We start from the raw sequence: 22006 nt of genomic DNA on the forward strand, positions 1-22006 counted from the left end.
AGAACTTATAGATCAATCTACAGCATCCTTATTGGGAGTAGTGTTGCTTATACGTTGCTTTAAACGCTAGGCAAGAGTAGATAGAATACAAGGTCATGACAACAAGCTAAAGCCATGAGAGACTGGGAAATCTGTGGGGACTTCAGGATGTAAGCTGCAGAAGAATTCCTCTGTAAGTAACAGCACATGCACATGTCTACGGTACTCCAGACCCAGAAGCTGTGTCACTGGGGTCCAGCGTGGCAGTCTTAATTAAAGGGCAGATAGGTAGGGTTCCACATGCCTTTTCTCAAAACCAGAGAAATGATCGCAAGGGTGGCTAATAGGATATCTTCAAAGCCTTCTCGTACTCCCCATAATATAACCTTACTGGCTTCATGCACTTGCCGTCTTTATGAAGGGAACAAGAAAACCCATGGTCCAGTGCCTTAATGTATTCAAATTCCAACATAAAATATTATCCACACAAACCTAGCACCTGCAATAACCTTGATAACAAGGCAAATGGCTGTAGTGAGAAGGGTGTCAGCCCACCATGTGACAGCTTCCAGATTGACTAAAAGTGGGGCTCCTTAGGATAGAAGTGATCATTTCTAGGGCCACTTAGACTAGACATCTAGGTTCTTCTCATTGCAAGCCTTGTTAGGTCCTTTAGGATTCGGTGCTGGACAGAACTCCCTACATAAAGCAGATAAGGAGTATTTTTCCCTTAATTTACATTTTGCAGAACCAGATTTAGGGACTGTGCTCTTTCTTTCCAGGGTGTCCATTTTACACATTTATAGAACATGTTCTTAAGAAGTCAGTTCTCTAATGACTAAGTAGCCATGAAACTACATCTGACAATAGGAAAAAACTGTCTTCATATCTATTTTGGGGCTCTAGCCATAGTTTCACAGGGAAAGGGGGCCACTGAAGCTTTGCCTCTCAATTAGGACCAGCTGTGGAAGGCACGGAGTTAGGAGCTATTTTCCCAGTGAGGTGTGAAGACAGCACAACTTAAGCACCAGTAAAGTCTGTGAACAGTATTTTACTGAAACAGTTCATAACACAGAAAATCTGTCTGAAGTGCACAGTTATTGTCTTACACAATGACAGATCCATTTGCAAAGACTAATATGAATACAATAAATATGAGGTTTACATACTAATTTATACACAGAAACTGCCCCACAGCCATAAAAATTTATATTTAACAGTGCAACATATCATTTAATCATCTGATTTATTTGACAAGTTTCTACTAAACACAACTACCTGGTTTTCATATACATATATAACATATTGTGTGTATATAGATATTCAACCATCTGTACAGATTCTAAACATAAAACTCCTAAAAGGCACAATTGTCTATACAACATGTACAAAAATGGCTGGAGCTAACACAAAACAACAATTATTGGTCAAAAGTTCATGATTGCACAAAGATTAGTCACGAGTTTACGTCAGAAAAAATGTGCTTTAAGGAAAAAAGGGTTTTTCAAAAAAACCTGCTATTAAAAAAAAAAATCAATAAAAAACAAACCACTAGGTTGCTATGACAAGTCTGTCCTCATCATCATCGCTGCTCACATCGCTGAAGTGCACAATGGGCTGCCTGTGGGGAACTGGGGGCCTGGGAGCCAGTCTGTCTGTGGGAAGTGATGGAGGGCCTGAAGCTGAAAGCTTCGGTAAAGCGTCTGGTGCGGGTGCTGGCTGCGCCTGCGCAGAGGAACGCCCAGGCAACACGTGACTTGCAGAGGCCACCTTCTTGGTGTCTGTTTTGCTTGAGCCTTCAGGCCTTGCATGGTCAGTGGAGAGAGCGGGCACTGTTTGTGGGGTTTCCTGAGGGCCTTCGGGTGACCTCTGTGGAGGCTCGGCACTGTGTCCCTGGCCGGCGTGTGTCTGTGGCTCCATTGCTTTGCTGTTGGAAGTGGCGGTCTCTGGAGTCCCTGCAGTGCCCACAGCCACCGGGCCAACCGAGGGGACCAGGGTGGGCAAGGCGATGTTGAGGATCTGGAGACCCGGAATGTGTGCCTGTGGGGCGGAACTGCTCTGTGCGGGCGCGTTGGCCAGAACCTGGAGCCCTACTGCGTTGAGGGCCAGGCCTGGGGGGTGCGCCTGCGGACCCACAGTAGCGTTGGCCAGGCCCACGATATTGACTGTTTCCATTCCCAGGGATGTGAGCGACTGCAAGGCTGGGGGACTTAGGTTCTGCAGGCCTGGCACACGGATTTGGCCGATGGGAATACATGGCACAACACTGCTCAATTCAGCTACTCCTGTAGGACGATTAGTAGTGCCAGAAACTTCAGTGATGGTATCCCCAGGGGTGCCCATGGTTCTGTGAATCACACTCACAGCAGGGATGGTTAGTTGCATTGGCCCGGCCTGAATGGGTACAAAAGTGGAGTAGGTGAGGCCGGTAGGCACCACATGGATACCCCCTACAGGAACCATGTTGTATGGGGTCCTTGATTGCTGCTGGGAATGCAAGGGGAGATGGCTGAACAAATGTGTCTGAGGGGAAGGCAAGCCTGCAGGCGGCTGCAAAGGTATTTGCTGCTTCGGTTCTTGACTGTCAGGATGAGGTGGGACTGAGGAGGAAATCCTGGCTGCTGGCTGAGGGTTGAACTGGGCTACAGCAGGAGGCAGTCCCACAGACGAGGAATCCTAAAAGACAAGAGACAATGAGCCCGGCAGCAGAGGTCCCTCTTCAGCACTAAGACACTAGTGTTCTGTCCCTTTTCAATGTGTTCCGAGTCTATATTTGTATTTGACATGTATTGGCTTGCTAAAAAATTTGCTTTGATTTTCTTTTTAATTTTCAACAACAAAAAATAACTTAATTTTAAATTTCTTTCTTACTACCAATACCAGAAAAAAAAATTGTATAGTATTTTGTAATTTGAAAACCAGTTTCCTAGGCATCATTTTATACTGAGAGATGAACATGATTATTTTTATGTTGATGATATTTTTGGGGCACCACCTGCACCACTTTATTTTAGAGACTAGGAGATGTTGAGAAATGCCATATCAATTGGCTGTGTCAGCTCAACTGGGAAAATATTAACCAAAATGTTGTTCATTTATGAAACGAAGAACTGTTATTAAGACAGGTCTGTAGTGTTTATTAGCTGCTAGCCCATTTGTAAGTTGATAAGATGTCTATTGAAGACTGAATTCTCAGGCACTGGCAGCCAGTAACAACCACATCTGAGCTGCTGGTACAGCAGCTAAGAACACAGGTGAATAATATGTTTAAAATGTTGGGGAGGAGGAATCTTGCCTGTCCTCCCTTTCTTCCATGAATTTCATCTACATTAGCTTTTTTTTGCATATACATACATTTCCATATATGTTAGGGAACTACGTTAGATCACACTATAATTTAATTTCTATACCCCATCCCCACTCACTCATGTACCTGTATTGAAGCAGCAGTGTTTCCAGCTGCAGGGCTTCTCAGAGCATCAGATTCAGAGTAATGCACAGACACCTGGTGGCTGGGAGACCTGGGGGTAACTTCCAGGGAAATGGAAGTGTCTACAGGAAGATCCAGTCCATGTTCCTCTTTTCCAGTACTCTGCCTGGTCTTTGCTACTAAGTCTGTCCTGTTAGGATCAATCTGCACTGTGCTCAGAACAGTCATCTTGGTGAGTAATGCTCTAGGCAGAATGTCCATTGGGTCTGTGTGTAACCCTGAGAAGCAACTGGAAACTCTGAGATCCTCTTCTATATTCCCAGGATCCTGAAGGCCACTTCTGGATGGGAGATGCTGTGGGCTCGCTGTGACTGAGGGTGCTGCTGAGAGGCCAGACTCCGCCTGGCTGTCATCATCATCCTCTTCATTGTCATTATCATCCTCATCTGGGCCATCAGATTCTTCAAGATCATATCCAGACCGCTCGCAACTGAATCTCTGCTTTTCATCTAATATGACAACCAAAAAGATTTGTTACAGAATGTTCTGCAATTACACAAACAGAATGTCTTCATTTTAGAAGCTTGGCGATACTGTGCAGTAATAGACGATGACCACCCAGAGCACACATCAGAAAACCGACACAGAAAAGCAGCCAGTCAAGTGGCAGGAGCCCAGACAAAGACATGAGGGGATGGGCCATGGTGGGGTGGTAAGAGACACATGGAGTGAGCCTTCAGAGAGAAAGCACAAGCACAGGATGAGAGGTAAAGAAAAGAAAGTCTCAAGCATTATACTTGAAAAACTCTTAAATATAACAAAAATAACTGTTTCTAATCCTTTTCTCTATTTTCCTATTGTCAGGTCCAGAGGAAACTCCATCTTTCGAATTCCAAAAGGCAGAGGGACAAATGGCAGGCTGTGGTGCCTATTATCATGTCAGAGCAATGCTGGCCTCCAGTCACACTACCCACTGTACATTTCAGAGTCCACCCTGGCTTTTCTTACCTCCTCCCTGACCCTAAACTCAGCCCATGGGCTTCTGTCCCCAGCTACTTTACAATCCTCCCATTTTCAATAAGCTTGTCACTGTCTTCCTTGAGGCCGAGGCCACCCTTTCTGCCGCTTCCTCCATTCTTGCTCTCGCTCCATGTTCCCTACACCCCTCTGCTTTGCTTTGCTGCTGCTTTCCTCGTGGCCAGGTCCGGTCTGCTGGCCATATTCAGTCTACCACTTTCTCTGCTCTGGACTCTTCCAGATGCCTCTGACTGTCCTTTCATAATTCATTTATGACCACAGAATGGCCATGTTGTTAATTTATATACCTATATCTTCCTTTTATTATAAAATTAAGCACACCCATACTTTGTGGTATTTGATTTGTTAGTAAACTAATTTAAATTTGAAGTGTATTGGAAACAACTTATCTGATCTGTAACTGCAATGCCCATTTGAAATTTAAAGCCTTACCCCATCCCCCAGTTATGTGCATCGCCCATGCAGATGCATGTGGAAGTGGAAGCCAAAGGCCGACATTAAGTGTCTTCCTCAATCATTCCTTCTTGTTGTTTTCTGAGACAGGGTTTCTCACTGAACCTGAGACTTGCTTAATCTAGATTAGGCTTATGGCAGACCTCTGGAAAATCTGCCTGTGGCTACTACTATGATTCATGTGACAGTGTCAAAGTTCCCATGTATTCATGTGGAACTCGGTTTAAAAAACTTTACTATTTAAAATCATACAAAGCAACTAGCTAACACTTAGGTGGGGTGGGGTAATTCTTTGTTACCAATTCACTTGGCTATTGGACCATATATGGTTTAGTTGTATATGATACATTCCAGATTCTTATTAAATGATGATATTGGTTTCAGTGGATTTTGGCCCAAAGATAATTAAAGAGAGGATGCCAGAAATACTAGTTATATCCTATACATGGTTCTGAGTAGTGGGGGACCTGGAACACGGATCAGCCTTTGTCAGGTAAAGAAAAAAGATAGGCCTGCTAATCACTTGCTAACTTGTCTTGGTAACAGGAGACACAGAGCTTCAAGCACTGTCAGCTGCTGTGTCGTAATGCCTGAGGCTATGGCAGTGTGGCCCACATGGTTCATCTTACTTCACCTCAACCCTGTGGCATTGCAGGCATCACTGTGCCACAGTACAGGAAAGACCTGAGACATATGCCACATAATTTTCATCATTACAGTCTATTTCTGTATCTGCCCTAATCTATGCATTACTGTTGTAACTCTTTACTGTGTCCAATAAAAAGCAGCAGCTGTACTAGCTAAGTTGCAGGTGTTCATTGGATTCTTGGTAGGTATTAGCCATGGACAAGGAGCCCACTCTGTTTTTTAAAAAACAGAAGAAAATACAAACAGAGATGTGCAATAGATATTTTTATCAGACTTCCCAAGCATTCATTTATTTCAATACTATTCTTTCTACATGGCAAAAATATATTCTTACAAAAATACATTCTTATAGAAAAAGTCTTATAGGAACTATGTATCAATATATTGGAGGTGATTTCTAGGGGATGGAAAAGAATACAATGCTTATTTATCATAGATATGTGTTGTTTTATAATTAAGGAAGTCAAAGATAAAACATGCACATATATTTCTTTATTTTCAAGGTCCTATTATGTTGTAAAATAAACAACAACATTAATTCATCGAGTCACACTCAGAGCCCATGTTACAATGAATGCTTTCTGAAGAAGTATCTGGGACCTCTGGCTGCCTCAAAAAATGGGGAAACAGAAAACACAACAAGGAACTGGATGGCCATAAGAGGCTACTGAAGAGCAAATGTTTCATCAAACGCTGACTTCCTACAAAGGCTAGCCAGGCTGGTTTCTGCTTTACCCTGAATACTATTGATTTATAAAACCAAGAGTAGGCTCAACTTTACATGGATGACTTTTCCCCAACTCAGTAAGAACTGAAATTTAGCAATCAATAGCCCAAACCTAAGGCAATACAGTGTCTGCAAGGAAACAGGGAAGCCCATGTCACTAGAGACAGAGGTAACAGAATACTGGCCAGAGGATGGTTGACAGAACCTGAGCTGTTTGCAGCCAGGTGCCTATGGCATGCCTGTAGCAGTTCTGAGGCTCTGCGGGTGCCTACACATGAAGCCCATCTAGGTGCTCAGTGATGAGTGCTAAGTTTTCACTGTGGTCCAAATCTGGGAGAGGAGCAGCAGCCTCGGGAGTGGCAAAGAACTCTACTTGGACCTGTCTCCTCTCAATGTAAAAAAAAGTCTGATCTACTGAAGTGAAGGTGACAAGCACTAAGGATTTCAGATGCAAGTGACATTCTCTGCAGTGGGGAAAAAAAAAAACAGGAAACAGAGCTTGACTCCTTGTGGGAGAAACAGGACTATGGCTGAACCTGGGGAAAGGTAGGAAAGCCGAAGTGAAGAACACTGTGCACTTAAGGAGCGCAGTGAGACCAGAACTGTGCACTATTTTCTGTTTTCACTCTCAAGGCCAAGCTAAGGAGCTTTGAAAGACAGTTCTTGGGGCAGGGAAAGGCAAGAAGGTCTGGAGCAGAGACTGTTTCTAAATCACAACCCCAAAAGAGGACCTTTGACTGAAATACTCAACAGACACCATTCTTGTAACCCAGCCCCACGTAAAGTACAAGGTATCTTTAGAGCAACATGAATCCTCTGTGCAGCGAGGACAGACAGCAGCCAGTTAATCCTGGGCAGTCCTGTGCCTGCTTGACATCAATGGCACAGCCAGAAGGGCATGTCCATTCCAAGCATGAAAATGACTTACACAACTTCACCATGTAACGGAAGACGCCCAACCTTAAACATAAAATATCAATGAATACAGAAAAGCAGCCTCCAAACAAATTCCCTAAAGAAACAAAGCAACCTTTAGTACTAGTCAGATAGATGTGACAAAAATTTATAAACTGATAAGAGAATTTAAAGTAATGATGATTAAAACAGCCAAAGCTTTAATGGGAAAAGATGGATAACATGCAATGTCTGATGGGAGTTTCTGTAGAGAGATGGAAACTATAGCATGAGTAACAAATACTATAAAATTGGGGTTGGTAGTACAGACCACCAATTCCCACCAATTACAAGGTTTGAAACCAGTCTGGCATACAGAAGAAAGCCCTAACTCACAAACAAAACAAAAGGCTATAGCTCAGCGGTAAAGTGCTTGCCTAGCAAGCATGAGAGGACCTGGATTCAATCCTCAGTACCATTAAAGAAAATTGAAAAGTAAAACTAAAAATAAAATGGTAAACATGAAAAAATATTGTTATAACACAGGTAAGCAAATTGACATACTCAAATTCTATGTCCACTGAAAATAAGTATCAAAGACAAAAGAAATGCAAATTTTTTACTAGTACTGGAGAATGGTGGGTGATGGCAAGGACGTGGCTGTTCCTTCCAAAACCAAAATTGGACTGACTCTATGACTTCTAGGTCTCAAACTCCAACTTGTAGGCACATGAAAGTGTTTGTAGTATAATCCCCCCAAACTGGAAGCAATAGGCTGGTGGGTAATGAGGTGCAGCTTGTGGCTTTGATGGAAGACGACTCAGTAGCAAAGAAGAGTAAACCACTGACAGTGTTGTAGATCTTCATGGCTCATTTAACATGAAGAGGCAAGACCCACAAAAACCGCATAATTTAAGATTTATTTTTAGTTATGTATCTATAAACAGGATAGTGTATACCTGCAGGCCAGAATCTGTGGGTCCCACTAAAACTGAATTACAGGTAGTTGTGAGCCCCCAAACCCACATGAGTGCTGGAAACTGAACTTGGGTCCTTTGGCAGTGCAGGTAGGGCCCTTACCCCTCTGCCATCCCTCCAGGCCCCACGAGTATATTTTATGCTACTTTCCCCATGACATCCTGGAAAGGAAGCTAGGTGAGTAGTTGCAGTTGGTTGGTTGAAGTGGTAATGGGACCTGCAGGTGATAAAACTAGGTATATGATACCTCTGAATGTTGCTAAAATTCATAGAACTACACAGTGGAAGATGGATTACATATAAATGAAACCAATTGAACAGAATCTGGGGTGAGCTCAATACAGAATGCAAGAAGACAACTCTGTAACCACATGAAAGGGATGGGGAGGAGGGTCCTAACCAGTAAACCCCAGCCGAGCCCTGACTATACATTGCGGTGCTCACACTAAACTGTGCTTGCAAGTCTGTCTCACTGGGTGTGGTGAGGACCTCTGAAACTAGCCTTACTCATGCTAGAGATGAACCAGTGTGGCTGACTGTAAATGAGGCCACCTAAAGAGGTAGCCCTGGCTTCTCATAGTGCAGAAAGAATGTTAAAATGAATGAAACAGAAAAGGCAAGGGTAAACATGGGGCAGAATAGAACAGGAAGTTTCATTATATATAAAATGTGTGTGCATGTCTATAGGTATGTTTATACGTCTGCTTCTATGGTGCCAGCATGCCTAATTCAACCTAATGGTCAATGCACAAAGAAGTGGCAGTCAACAGCAACGAACACACCAGCCAGCCGCCATGTTGTCTTGGGTTCTAAGTTCTATTCTCCAGCAAAAAGAACCAGGAGCTTTTAGAAAAATGCATAACTCTGGGGTTAGAGCTTCTTGAAAGTAGATCCCACAGAAAGGAACTGCTTAGGAAAGATGATTGGATTGGATCAGACCTGAAGGGCTCTTCCTGTCTACAGCCAGTGCTGGAACCTGAGCAAGACACTGATTAACCACAGGACCTGGGGATGTCTCCCAGAATAAGTGCCTTTGGAGCCCACAGATGCAAGTGGAAGAATAAAGAAAGTAACTCCACAGAAAAGTTCAGTTAATGATGCACCATGCTGACACCACTGATAAGACCTGCATTAAATACAGAGTATGCATGATTTCAAAGTATTTAATATTTATGGAGGGAAGAACAGTTAAACTTGCAATTCAGAGTCCTATAGGTACCGCCTTAGCCCAGGCACTGAGGCCAGTATGATGTCTGCAAACATCACCCATATCTCCTTCCAAATAATGTACAACCTCAATCTAATTTGAAAATACACCCTGAGAGCCAAATTGAAAACTATTCTTCAAGGTAAACAATACTCATTGTCAAGGTTCAAAGAGAAACTACATTAGAAATATTAAAGGACACAGAAAAGTGATGGTATAACGTCTCATGGGACCCTGGGGCAGACAAGGGATGTACCAGAAGATCTGTGTAGCACAAATGAGGGCTTATTTCCAGTCAACAATAATAAGCTGAGGTAAACTCCATGTCTGTACGTGTTCTATGGACGGGTGAGGCTACCACACAAGGGGAAGCCGGGCAAAGAATATTCAGGAATTCTCCATATGATAGAAAATATTTAAAAAAGAACCTGTCAGTGCTCACAGTCTTGATTTTTGTCTCATAAACCTGATAACATACTCTTCGATAAACTCACATCACACCAAGACTTCTCTGGTAAGCATTTCCCATTGTCGATAGGAGTCAGCTCCTGAAATGACTTCTACTCTTCTATAAGCACGGGGATCTCCAGGCTCTGGAAGTCATGTGTGCATCCTAACCTAGGCGTGTGCTTTACATTCATTTATTGTTTTGCTATCCAATAGTGCTCTTCCTACTTCTTGTGTTCCTTACCAGTTGTCCATATGAATACAAAATGGCTCTACTCTCCTTCCAGCCATCTATACTAGTAGAGACTCTAGCTTAGCAGTATATATAAACCAACACCACCTGGTCATAATTAAATCAAGCACTAATTAAAGGTTACAGCAAGGGAAAGATGCGGTTAATGAGTTTTAGTGTTATACAGAGTCCAGATTCAGTGCATACTGTCTGTGCTAAACACTTCCATTCAGCCATATTTAAAACTGACTAAGAGATGATCTGAAAGGTCAACAATAGATTATAGTCATTAAGCTAGCTTATTAAAGATACACACTAGTTCCTTGTTTAAAGGCAGAGACATTAAAAGCTTCATATAATTATTTGATTATGCATATCAGACTACATGAAACATAGCCTCCAAGGAGAGTGTAAACTAATAATTGAACTTAATTTCTTAATAATGCTTCAGCTCCCTAACAAAGTTTAAAAGTGAGTTGTCAGGGTTAGTTGTTAACCACAGCTCTCAGACTTTCTTCCTCGACAGAGCTATTGGCCTGGATGTTGAAAGAAGCCAAGTAGAGGCTACCTTTTTCTTCCAGCTTTGTCCTGGGGTCTAGGGAGAATGGTGTTTCTTTCTCTGAACTGGTGTCTGCAATTTTCCAAAGAGAAAGGCCACTGTCGAAATTCTGGAATTCTACAAATGAATAGTGGATTATACCACCTATTTGTCAAACCAGTCCAGTATTTTGGAAAGAGAAAATGATGAGATGGGTAATGTCCTATGAGGGGAAGATACAGTATCCTGGAGACACGGGTAAAAGCTCTGAGAACTTTAGATAGCCAGGCAACAGCAGTCATTCCACCTCAGTCCAGTTTGCTTGGAATTGGGGTTACTTCCAGGATATGAGCAGCTACAACACTAAGAAGAGTCACACCAACTCCAGCAACTGTTAGCCTCTCAGACATCCCTGATGGGGGGAGGGCCTTTCACATGGCATCTGAACCCTATCAGTGGATGGGATCTTGTCTCACACAATTTCCAGGTCACACCCTGAAAACAGTTATTTTTCACAACAGAACTCTAAATAGCCGGGCCAGCTTTGCTAGTATGCTAGTCAAGAAGCCAGCTTCCAGAGAGGCCTGCTGGCCTTGAACCAGGAGTTGTCCCCAGAGAAGTGTCTGGTTGTTTTTTGTTTGTTTTGTTTTTTGGGCTTTTTGTTGTTTTGTTTTTTAAAACTAAAAAATGTTTTTGAAGATTTATTTTTATGTGCATGAATGCTCTGTCTGCATTATGTATGCATACTTTGTGCACACAGGAACTAATGGAGGCTAGAAGAGGCTTCAGTATTTCTCTGAAACTGGATTTACAGAGGGTATGAGTCACTGTGTGGGTGCTGCGAATCAAATGTGAGTCCTCTGCAGGAGCAGTAAGTATTCTAAATTGCTGAGCATCTTTATAGCCCTGTTTGTGGCCTTTGTCAATTTGCCAGAGGATGACAAAGACCTGACCATTTCTGGCATATGAATTTATGAAATTGCTTGTGCTGTTTAACATAGTAACTATGATGGCACCCTCAATGCATTGGTTGCCTGGCTTGGCAACTCTGGTCACTAACACATTTGGCTCACTGCCTATTCTTGAAAAGAAAATCGTGTGGGGACACAGCCAGGTCTCTTTGTACGCTGCAGTATAACTGGAGTTTGCTAATGGTGACAAGTAACAGAGAGCATGTGGCTGAGCATGCCACTTTTTGAAAAAAAAAAAAAAAAAAAAAAAGGTTGCTGGAGTCAGGTTGTTTGCATCATATTACCAAATGGAAACAAAATCACCATCATATGACAGTTAATAGATAACATACCTTACAAAGGAAGTTAGAGGCTTAGATAGCATGTGAACCCCAGAACCCCACCACCATTCCCATACAATATACTGCCTTCTTCTTAGCAAATTGCAGCTATTGGTATTTTTTGGTGTGTACAACATAGTCTAATACCCAGGAAGATAAATGCTATGGCTTATCCATGGTAGCCATTAGAGGCCATAGAGAAGACATAGACATCCACATTTGTTTAACAATTTCATGAATAAATGGATCTTAAAAGCTCATGCAATTTGTTTCCTAGACACAATCCCCATTCACTGTAAATGTTTCTAACACATGACACAATTTTTAGATTACAAAAATTATTCCTTTTTTGCATGTGCAATTTAACTGAAGTGGGGAAAGGGAATCTTTTAATGTAGCAATTTTTTTCTCTCCAAAATGAATGCTCATATAAGCTTATAACAAAGACATCTTGAAAAGTTCTTTGGGAAATGACCTTCCTCCCAGGGCTGCCTGGGTGAGCAGTAATCTGCCCCCACTGCTGCCAGACAGTGACACCTGCTGGGTGAGCTGGAGCCACAAAGGCAGCAACAGCCCAGAAGACAAGGCCCCTCCCTATCTCTTTTGTTGCAGCTAGTCTGGTTTTGTTTCCTCCTGGTTAGGAAATACTGGGTTGAAAGCCAAGCAACAGCAATGGGTAATATTTTTGTAAAGCTTGTGAATAACAGTTCTGTTTAAAGTATGAAAACAACCTCTGAACACAGTGGTCCAGAACTGCAGACCTGTTCGCTTCAGGCAACAAACCAGAAGGCTACCCTGGCTCTGTTGTTTGTAAGTAGTTGCTATCAACACTGAATTAAGTATACATCTTAAGGGGCTATTATGGTTTCCTATTCTGCAAAGAAACTTAAAAGCAATGGATGTTTGTGTAAGAATTCTGGTGTGGGCAGTCTACTGGCCTCATTTAGAAGGAAAATGTTGCTAGTACATTTATAAAGTTCACTAAATGTTTCTAAGGGTAAACATGACACAGGCTTGCAAACCTGTGGTCTGAATCATTATCTCATACAAGTAGGTCAGTACTTAAAATTCCATTGAAAAGCATGCTTCTCCTTGCACTAGCCCTTTGAGGCTGCTGTCCCTGGGCTGGCCACTGAGGGCACACATTAACATTCCTTGTGCTGAAGTCTAGCATTGTTGATAAAAACATTCTTTGGATCAAAGGCTGAAAAGCAAATTGCTGGTGGCACAATTCTTTGACAGGAAGGTGTAAACGAAGACATACTCCTTAATACCCTCAAAACACAGGGGCAAACTTCCTGAGGCTGCATAATTTTATGTGACAAGAATATGGAAATGTGCAGTATGAGCTTGAAAAGATCCAGCTTTTCATGAGCAATACTGTAATTATGCATTGCTAATTTTAAAGCTAAGTGGAAACAAATTCTAAATTGCAAATGTCCAAATTCTAATAGCTGTGTACAAAGAATGTATATTCAACTGTGCTGGACTCCCAGCCTTGAGCCAGCTCCCTGAGAATGACATCATGAATTCATGTGCTAGAGGAAGGGAGGAGAAAGCCACAAAGCCCACTTCTGCGAGGGCTGGTAGAGAATGACAAAACTCACTCTGAGTTTATTTGACCTTCAGTGGCCACATTCTGTCAGTGGAGAATGTGCATAAGAAAAACTATCAACTGACATCTTGGGTAGTGCGGCTGCTCAATAGGAAGCAGCTGTAGAGATTAAAGATAATACCCTGAAACCAGTGAAGCCAGTGAAGTTAAGCGGGAATAAATGTAGACAAACCTCCAGTGAAAACTTAACATGGGCGGAAGAGCATTTGCTGCTCTTGCAGAGGACCAGGGTTCAGTTTGCAGCACCCGTTTCAGGCAGCTTGCCTGTAACTCACGCTTCCAGGGATCCAGTAATTTTTCTGGCCCCAGCAAGCAATGCACACACACGCACAGAGCCACACACAGATAAACATGCACATACGTAAACCAAGAACAATAAAAATCTTCACAACAGAACAAGGCAACTGTAAAGGAATAACTAAATAACAGCTTATTTTAAAGCTTTGCATCTTCCCACAAAGCAGTGCAGCTGACCAGGGGATTACCAAATGGTGTCAGTGATTAAATGAGGAGCAGCCCACCCGGCTTAGTGGAGACTGTGCAGTTGCATTTGATTGCTTAGCATGTCCTTGTTTAATGAAGAAAAGCTCCGACATTTTTTGATCCTGATTATTTATAACCTAGAGAAAATAACGATTTGGTAACCAGAACCCTAAATGTGCCTTTTAACGGTAAAGGCACTGAGGCTTCTGGAAGAGTAATTTCCTGAATTCTGTCCTTCTGTTTGTTTTTAAAGATTCGCCCCACTTCCCATGTCTGTAAGAACCAAGGGCTAAAAATGGAAGATCACTTTCATATATCCTCCCAGCATTTATGTTTAAGTCTGTGACTTTCATGGGTGTGTACCAAATGGAACAGGCCTTGTTCCTCATTCTCTTACTGTGTGTGTACATAGGATGCACACATGTGTGGCCTGTGCTTTCCTGCCGGGTCAGTGTTGGTCTTCTTCCTGGACTGCTGACAGCTGGAGATGATGCCATTACTGCTGTGCAGACACACTGGCTGCCCAGGGAGCCCCGGGATTACAGGCTGCACTGCCAGGTTATGGGAATTTAAATTTGGGTCCTCATGTTGTACAGCAAATGCTTTACTTACTGAGTCAACTACTCAGCTGCCTGCCAGTCTTGGAGAACTAACTGTAGAACCCATGATTGTCGTAACTACTGGCCTATTGGTATCTCTTAGTAAAACCTAGAGAAAAACTCTTCTGTTTGGGGATTTTAGGTTGGTTTTTTTTCTTTTCTTTTCTTTTTACTTTATTTTATTATGCTAAGTAGCTGGAACTAGATGACAATGTCACAGTTTTCTGGTTGCTCCAGACTTGGTGTTTCCTGGTACCTACCAACTCCTTGGCTCACTCAATCTGACTACTTCTTTAATTACTATATTTACATAGTGTATAGCTGCAATCTGTTGCCGGGATTAAATGACAAACTTCACCTGTGTCAAGGCAAAATCCCAAGAGTTGAAGAACTCACTGGGTTACTTCTGGTTTCCCAATTTCACTGAGAAAATCTGATGTCTCATCTAAGGCACCGGAATAAAGCAGGATAAAGGCCTCTGAGGGCTGAAGGTAGATTAACAGTATATAGCATGGGCCTAGTCAATGTGCAGGCCCAACATCCATATCTGATACTGGAATGATGAAAGACACCATAACCACAGGCCTGGGAGGAGCAATCGGATGCAAGGTGGTGACTGTCGGCACCTGTTGAGTTTGCTGACAGATTCGTTTCTCTGCACTGCACAGACAAGCACAAGTGTGAGCACTTCTGTCCTCGGGAGCTCTTGGTCCCATGGTTAAGATGTCAGGGTAAATCCAGATGAGGCTCAATGGCAAGGACGCCTAGGCTGGCTCAGAAAGAAGGTAGGGAGGAACTATCTTTCCACAGCTTTATTTAAAAATGTCTTAGTATGGGACTGCAGAACTTAAGCCTTCTAGACAAGGGCTTTTTGGGACAAAGGGGCTCAAACTGGAGGAAAGAAGAGAGCTTAGGAAGGTTAGAGAATGACAGCCACCAGGCAGGCTGACCCATAGCCAGGGAAGGGAATGATGTGAAGGGACTGAGAGCAGACATTTGAGATTTATATTTGATTGACATTCCTGTGATCCTTGACATCCTCTGTGCTGGGCCAGTGAGAATCAAGGGTTTCATGCTTCATTCATGAACATCAATGTTTGTTAAACATCCTTTGCCAGAGCTTTTATTCTAAATGGTTAAGATTACATGTCGTTTCTTTTATAATTCTGTTTTGGTTTGCTTTTGTTTATTTTATGTCAACTGAAGTCTTGACAATCTCTTCAGACCCATAAATCCTTCATATTTGCTTAAATCCTGCATAATTTTATTTTCTCCAGTGCTCTAGCAATGTAGAGGCAATGGCCATTTGGCTTGTTACCTGTGACCCTGGGGTTTTCGTTGTTGAGGACAGTGATGATGCCAATAGCTAGTGTTGCTGATTTAGTTTAACACTGCCATGTGCAATAGTGTAGTGACTAACTTGAAGGCTCAACCCTCAAATGAGTGAAGTTTGTATTAGCAAGGCACTTCAGAGCATCAAATCCCTTATTTGGTGCCAGGTAGAATCTCCCCTTTGGGCAGGAAACAGATGTGATATCCTTTGGGACTCCAATTTTGTGTGTGGATTCTTAAATGCATAAAGACTAATTTGGAACCTTGTTTGTCCAAAGGACAAAGTTTCTTTTAAGGGTTACTGCAAAAATGAAAATAAGCTTTATCAACCTGGAGAGATTACTATCATAGATGAGGATATGTAATGGCCAGAGACTTAAAACTTCTGGTAGTTTGATCCAATAGTCAAAACCCAACAGATGAATAAACATGCATACTACCATCACCTGAGTAATACCTATTATTAATCTGGAGTGGTAACAGAAGTGTTACAGTGAATGGTATTAAATAGTCTATTACAATGACCATTTGATTATAATTTTTACCAGCACAAATTGCCAGGGATTTCCTGTTAGATCATAGGGCATCACTGATTCAGTCACCAACTCTCTCCTACCTCTGCCACTGGGCAGTGAAGAAAACAAAAGTCTATCCTCATGTAATTTATCTTCTATTTGTAGGAATGGGACACACACACACACTCACACACACACACATACTCACACACACATACACACTCACACACACACACACATACTCACACACACATACACACTCACACACATATACACTCACACACACACACACACACACACACACACACACACACACGTACGCATGGCAGCATATGCAAACAGGAAGCATAGTCAAACAGAGGAGAAGGCATGAGCAAATGGCCGCAGGAAAGGGTTTCTAACTCTACCTGCTAAGAAGAGCCCTCTAAGTACAGAATTGCAAGCATAGGGTGATCAGCCTACGTATTCAAGGGCATTCAGAACCACGTGAAAACCGTGAAAGGAGTGCAGAGGCCTTGGGACAAGAACCTGCTGGATCTGTGCAGTCAGCAGCCAGGCCTGCATGGCTGAAGCTGAGGGAGTGGTGGAAGGAGGGCCAGAAGCCAAGCCTCAGACATTTGGCAGTAGGAAGACTAAATATGGCATTTTGTCTTATGGAAAACAGTTGGTATAAGGCTGAACCACACACGGCTCAGGAGCTACTAGAAGCCAATGAATGGAGCACTGAGACACAAGATAAGGTAGCAGATTAAAATACTAGGATTTTGAAGGTGTTTATGTCTCTCCAAAAAGGTGTACGCACACATACACCTTTCTATTTGTACCACCAGTGTGTGGATACCCATGGAGTCCAGGGCAGAGATCAGATCCCTTAAGGATGAAGTTGCAGGCAGCTGTAAGCCACCAAATGTGGGTGCTAGGAACTAAACTTCAGTTCTCTAGAAGAGTAGCCAGTGCTTGTAATTGCCTGAGCTACCTCTCCAGCCACAAAGCCATTTTGAAGGAAGCATCAAGGGGTTTTATTGATATAATAGAGGTGATATGGGGAAAAGATGGAGATCAAGACAACGTCAAGGTCTCTGGTGGAACAGATGAGAGAAGACAGAGGGAGAAAGTGCACCTCTTAGGGAAAGAGTAACCCCGAAGAATGGGGTACACTACACCTGAATCATATCTACCTGATGTCCAAGTAGAGATGATGTGCAGGCAGGTTTACTGAGAAGGAGCAGAAGACCGAGGAAGATGACCTATGGGGCTAAGCAATGACAGAGGACAGGAAGGTCAGAGGCCTCAGCCCTGGGGGAACATGCAGAGGCTAGAGAGCCTGAGGAAGCAGCCAGGAAAAGAATATCCAGCATATTCTAGGCTACTGGGAAGCTAAAAACTGGCACAGCCTCCAAACAAACAGGCCTACATTGAAGGTTTTGAGACCTGCTCACCAAACACTCAGAAATCTGATAAGCAAAATCTCAGTCTATAGAGCCAGAGAGATTTCTTAGTAGGACCGAGCACTTCCTGCACAAACATGGATCTGTGTTCAGAGCCCATATAAAAAGCCAGGGCTGGTTAGTTTTCTTGCCAACTTGACACAAGCTAGGGTCGTCCAGGAATAAGGAACCTCAATCATCAGAAAATACTTCCATCAGATTAGGTTATAGGCAATCCTGGGGGCATTTTTTTTTTTTTTTTTTTTTTTTTTTTTTGATTAATGATTGACGTGGGAGAGTTTAGCCACTGTGGGTGCTGTCACCCCTGGGCAAATGGCTCAATGTTGTGAAAGAAAACAGGCTGAACAAGCCATGAGGAGCAGGCCAGTAACATTCCTCTCCAGTCTCTGCTTCAGCTCCACACTCCAGGTTGCTCTCTTGAATTCCTACCTTGAGGTTTATGACAGACCAGAAGCTGTAAATCTGAAATAAACTCTTTTGTCCCCAAGTTGCTTTTGGTCACTGTTTTATCACAGCAACACAAATCTAAATAAGACAACCAGGCATGCACGAAACTCCTACCCTTATGTCACCAGAAGAGTGGGCAGAGGCAGGAGGATGGGTAGGGCTTGTTGGATACCAATGTAGCTCCAGGTTCAGTGAGACCCCAACTCAAAGGAAAGGGTGGGGAGCAACAGAATAGCACACACTGCTTCCTCCTCTCCTCCTCCACAAGCACACACATGTGCCATAGACCACAGCTAACCTGGACCGCCACACATCCAGACCCCACCATAACTAACATCATCTTATCAGAGTGAACGTTCTGCAGAAAGAATAAGGCCAAGCATCAATCATTTGGAAAAAACACAATGAGCTGGGCATTGGTGCCACTTGAAAGGCAGAGGCAGATCTCTGAGTTTGAGGCCAGCCTGGTCTACAGAATGACAAAGTGAGTTCCAGGACAGCTAGGGCTACACAGAGAAACCCTGTCTTAGAGAGAGAGAGAGAGAGAGAGAGAGAGAGAGAGAGAGAGAGAGAGAGAGAGAGAGAGAGAGAAAGAAAGATGAAGAAGAAGAAGGAGGAGGAGGAGAAGAGGAGGTGGTGGTGGTGAAGGAGGAAAAATTAGGTGAGGAGGAGGAGGAGGAAGAAGAGGAGGAGGTGGTAGAGGAGAAAGAAGCAGAGGAGGAAATAAAGGAGTCAGAGAAGAAAAAAAGAAAAGAAAAGGAAAAAAAAAACATAGAACTGTTATCAGTTCATTGGGCCAACATGTAAATCCAGACAATGATATACTGAAGAGGTGAGGGAATGGTAGGTCCCTTTTGGAAAACAGTATTATAAGAATAAATATTATGCTATATATCTACATATAAAGTACTATTTTTCTCTGCATTAAAATCACCAACATGAAGAAAACCACCTCTCGAATGGACACAGAAAATGTGGTACATTTATACAATGGAGTACCACTCAGCTATTACAAATAATGATTTCATGAAATTCTTAGGCAAATTAATGGATCTAGAAAATATTATTTTGAGTGAGGTAACCCAATCACAAAAATACACCCATGGTATGTACCTCACTAATAAGTGGATAATTAGCTTAGAAGCTTGGAATACCCACGATACAATTCACAGACCACATGAAGTTCAAGAAGAATGACCAAGGTGTGGATGCTTCAGTCCTTCTTAGAAAGGGGAACAAACATATTCTCAGGAGGAAATATGGAGACAGAGCTTGGAGCAGAAACTGAAGGAAAGACCATTCAGAGACTGCCTCACCCGGGGATCCAGCCCGTATTCAGCCACCAAACCCAAACAATATTGCTGATGTCCAGAAGTGCATGCTAACAGGAGCCTGATATGGCTGTCTTCTGAGAGAATCTGCCAGAGCATGACAAATACAGAGGTGGATGCTCACAGCCAACCATACAACTGAGAACTAGGTCCTTAATGGAGGAGTTAGAGAAAGAATTGAAGGAGCTGAAGCGATTTACAACCCCATAAGAACAATACCAACCAACCACAGCTCCCAGAGACAAACCACTATCCAGAGCACACATGGACGGACCCATGGCTCCAGCTGCACATGTAGCAGAGGATGGCCTTGTCAGGCATTGATGGGAGGAGAAGCCTTTGGTCCTGCCAAGGATTGATACTGCAGTGTAGGGAAATGTCAGGATGGGGAGGTGGAAGGGAGTGGGTGGATGGATGGACACTCTCATAGAAACAGGGGGAGGAGGGATGAGATAGGGAATATGGAGGGGAATCCAGGAAAGGGGATAACATTAAAAATGTAAGTATATACAATAAAAAAAAAATAAAGAATAAAGAAAAAAAAAAGAAAACCACCTCTCATCAATATAGCCTATATACTCAATGAATTGAAGGCAAAGCTTCCTGTCTGTAATGGGAGCAGAGAGAGGCTGGGATGAATCAAAGGAGCATGCAGTGCTTTGCAAATCTTCACTGATTGAATGAAAAGGCTGAGGTAGATGTGGGGAGACACAATCCACCTTAGCCATGAGCACAGAGCATTTAGAGTATTTATAATTGCACTCTCCTTTCTTGATTGAGAACTGCCTGCTGTATTTATATCCACACAGTAAACCTCTAAGCAAAAGGAGGGCGGTATTTTGTTGGCACAGTGATGGAGACATGTAGCCCTTGCCCATGACACAGTACTCTGGATTTATCACTTGTGCTCTATGCTTTACTATCTGAAAAAAAAAAAAAAAAAAAAACAGACAAAACTAAGCATGCTTCACATGAATACAGCAATCCAAAAGCATCAGCTGGAAAGGACAAACTGGTAAGACACTTGTTTTATCTTAACATGGAACCAGGCTATTAACTTTTACTTAGAACCTGAGGGCAGCTTTGGAAGTAGAAGAAAAATACAAGGATGTGAGTTCCGGCTTCTCCTGGGAATTCATTGTAATCGGAACATGTTATCCCACGTTCCCAAGGCTCACCTCAAAGTGAGACATGGTCATGGCACTGTGGCAGCACGGCTTGTTTAGCCCTCCTCTGTACCTTTCCTAGTCAGTGGTGGTAAATACCTTCTCAGATCCGTATACAGTCTTCCTAGCGCTTTACATTAGAATAGCTCTTACTACCTGCGACTAGGTCACTGGTTTTACACATTTAGACATTATTTCTGGATGATTCCTTGAGTGTATTACTGGTTAAAAAGCTGGATTAAATAAGTTGATAATTGTTGAGTTAAAAACAAAATCTACATAAATAGACTTCTATATTCTGATTGGTCAGAAGAGAGTAAAAGACTGTCTTTTCCTCTAAACTGGTTAAACTGGTGATAAATAAACATCTACATTCGTTAATAGTATTAAGGCTAAAAAGAAAACAAATACTTTTCAAAACAACAAATGCTTTCAACAAGTAAAATATTTTATCCTCAAATGCACATTGCACCCTTTCTTGTTCTCTTCAGTGGGGAGGCATTCATTGGTCTTAAGACTGAATCCAGCCCACAGAGGACTAGGCAGGTACTCCAACACTGAGCTGCATTCCTAGCCTGTGCCAACCCTAGGAGTGCTGGTGCCCTCAAGGGGAGAGTGAGGAAGGAGACAGTATTTTGAGGATTCTCAAGTGATTTGCAGTTTATATTAGCAAGTGGAAACCTATTCAAAATGTTGGCCAAAGACCAGTGTGACCAGACACATACTCTGAGAAGGATAACTAAGCATTTAAGTTCTGTATGCTGAACTCTTCCCTAGTGGGGCAAGGGAAGCAGTGAGAGAAAAACACAGATCAGGAATCTATAGGATAAATATACCTAAACAACAACAATAGCAGCAACAACAACAAAACACCACAGCAGGAATTGACAGAATCAAGCCAGCTGAAGAGCGTGTATTCAGAATAAATGGTGTGACGCAGAGAGCAGTGGGACCACTGAAGGCTCACCTGGTTCTTCTGTGTCCTGCTCATCTATCAAGCCCACCGAGATGCCTAAATCCACACACTTCTTGCTATGTGCCTTGGACTTCATGTGTTTTGTCAGATTTCCTTAAAGGGAAAGAGTATTTATTAAACTTATGCAGTGGTATTCTGCTATTTCATTTGTCAGCTCTGGAAATTCTATTCTTACTTCAAACAAACAGTTACATTGTAGTTAGACAATTCCAACAACTAGAACTGTGTATTA

At 42.6% G+C, this 22006-nt stretch overlaps 1 protein-coding gene across 1 annotated transcript in view; it reads right to left on the reverse strand.

Annotated features, from left to right (window-relative positions):
• Nucleotides 1-1143: 1143 nt before the first annotated feature.
• Nucleotides 1144-22006, reverse strand: part of HIVEP1 (HIVEP zinc finger 1) — a 120127-nt gene continuing 99264 nt past the window's right edge. The window contains exons 7-9 of the mRNA XM_080920661.1: nt 21766-21867; nt 3413-3918; nt 1144-2655 (exon numbers count right to left, since the gene is read on the reverse strand). Coding sequence (XP_080776787.1) covers nt 1531-2655; nt 3413-3918; nt 21766-21867 — 1733 coding nt within the window. The 3' untranslated portion in view covers nt 1144-1530. The remainder of the gene's footprint in view (nt 2656-3412; nt 3919-21765; nt 21868-22006) is intronic.

This window comes from Micromys minutus (genome assembly GCF_963924665.1).
Source record: "Micromys minutus genome assembly, chromosome: 1".
Lineage (NCBI taxonomy): Eukaryota > Metazoa > Chordata > Mammalia > Rodentia > Muridae > Micromys > Micromys minutus.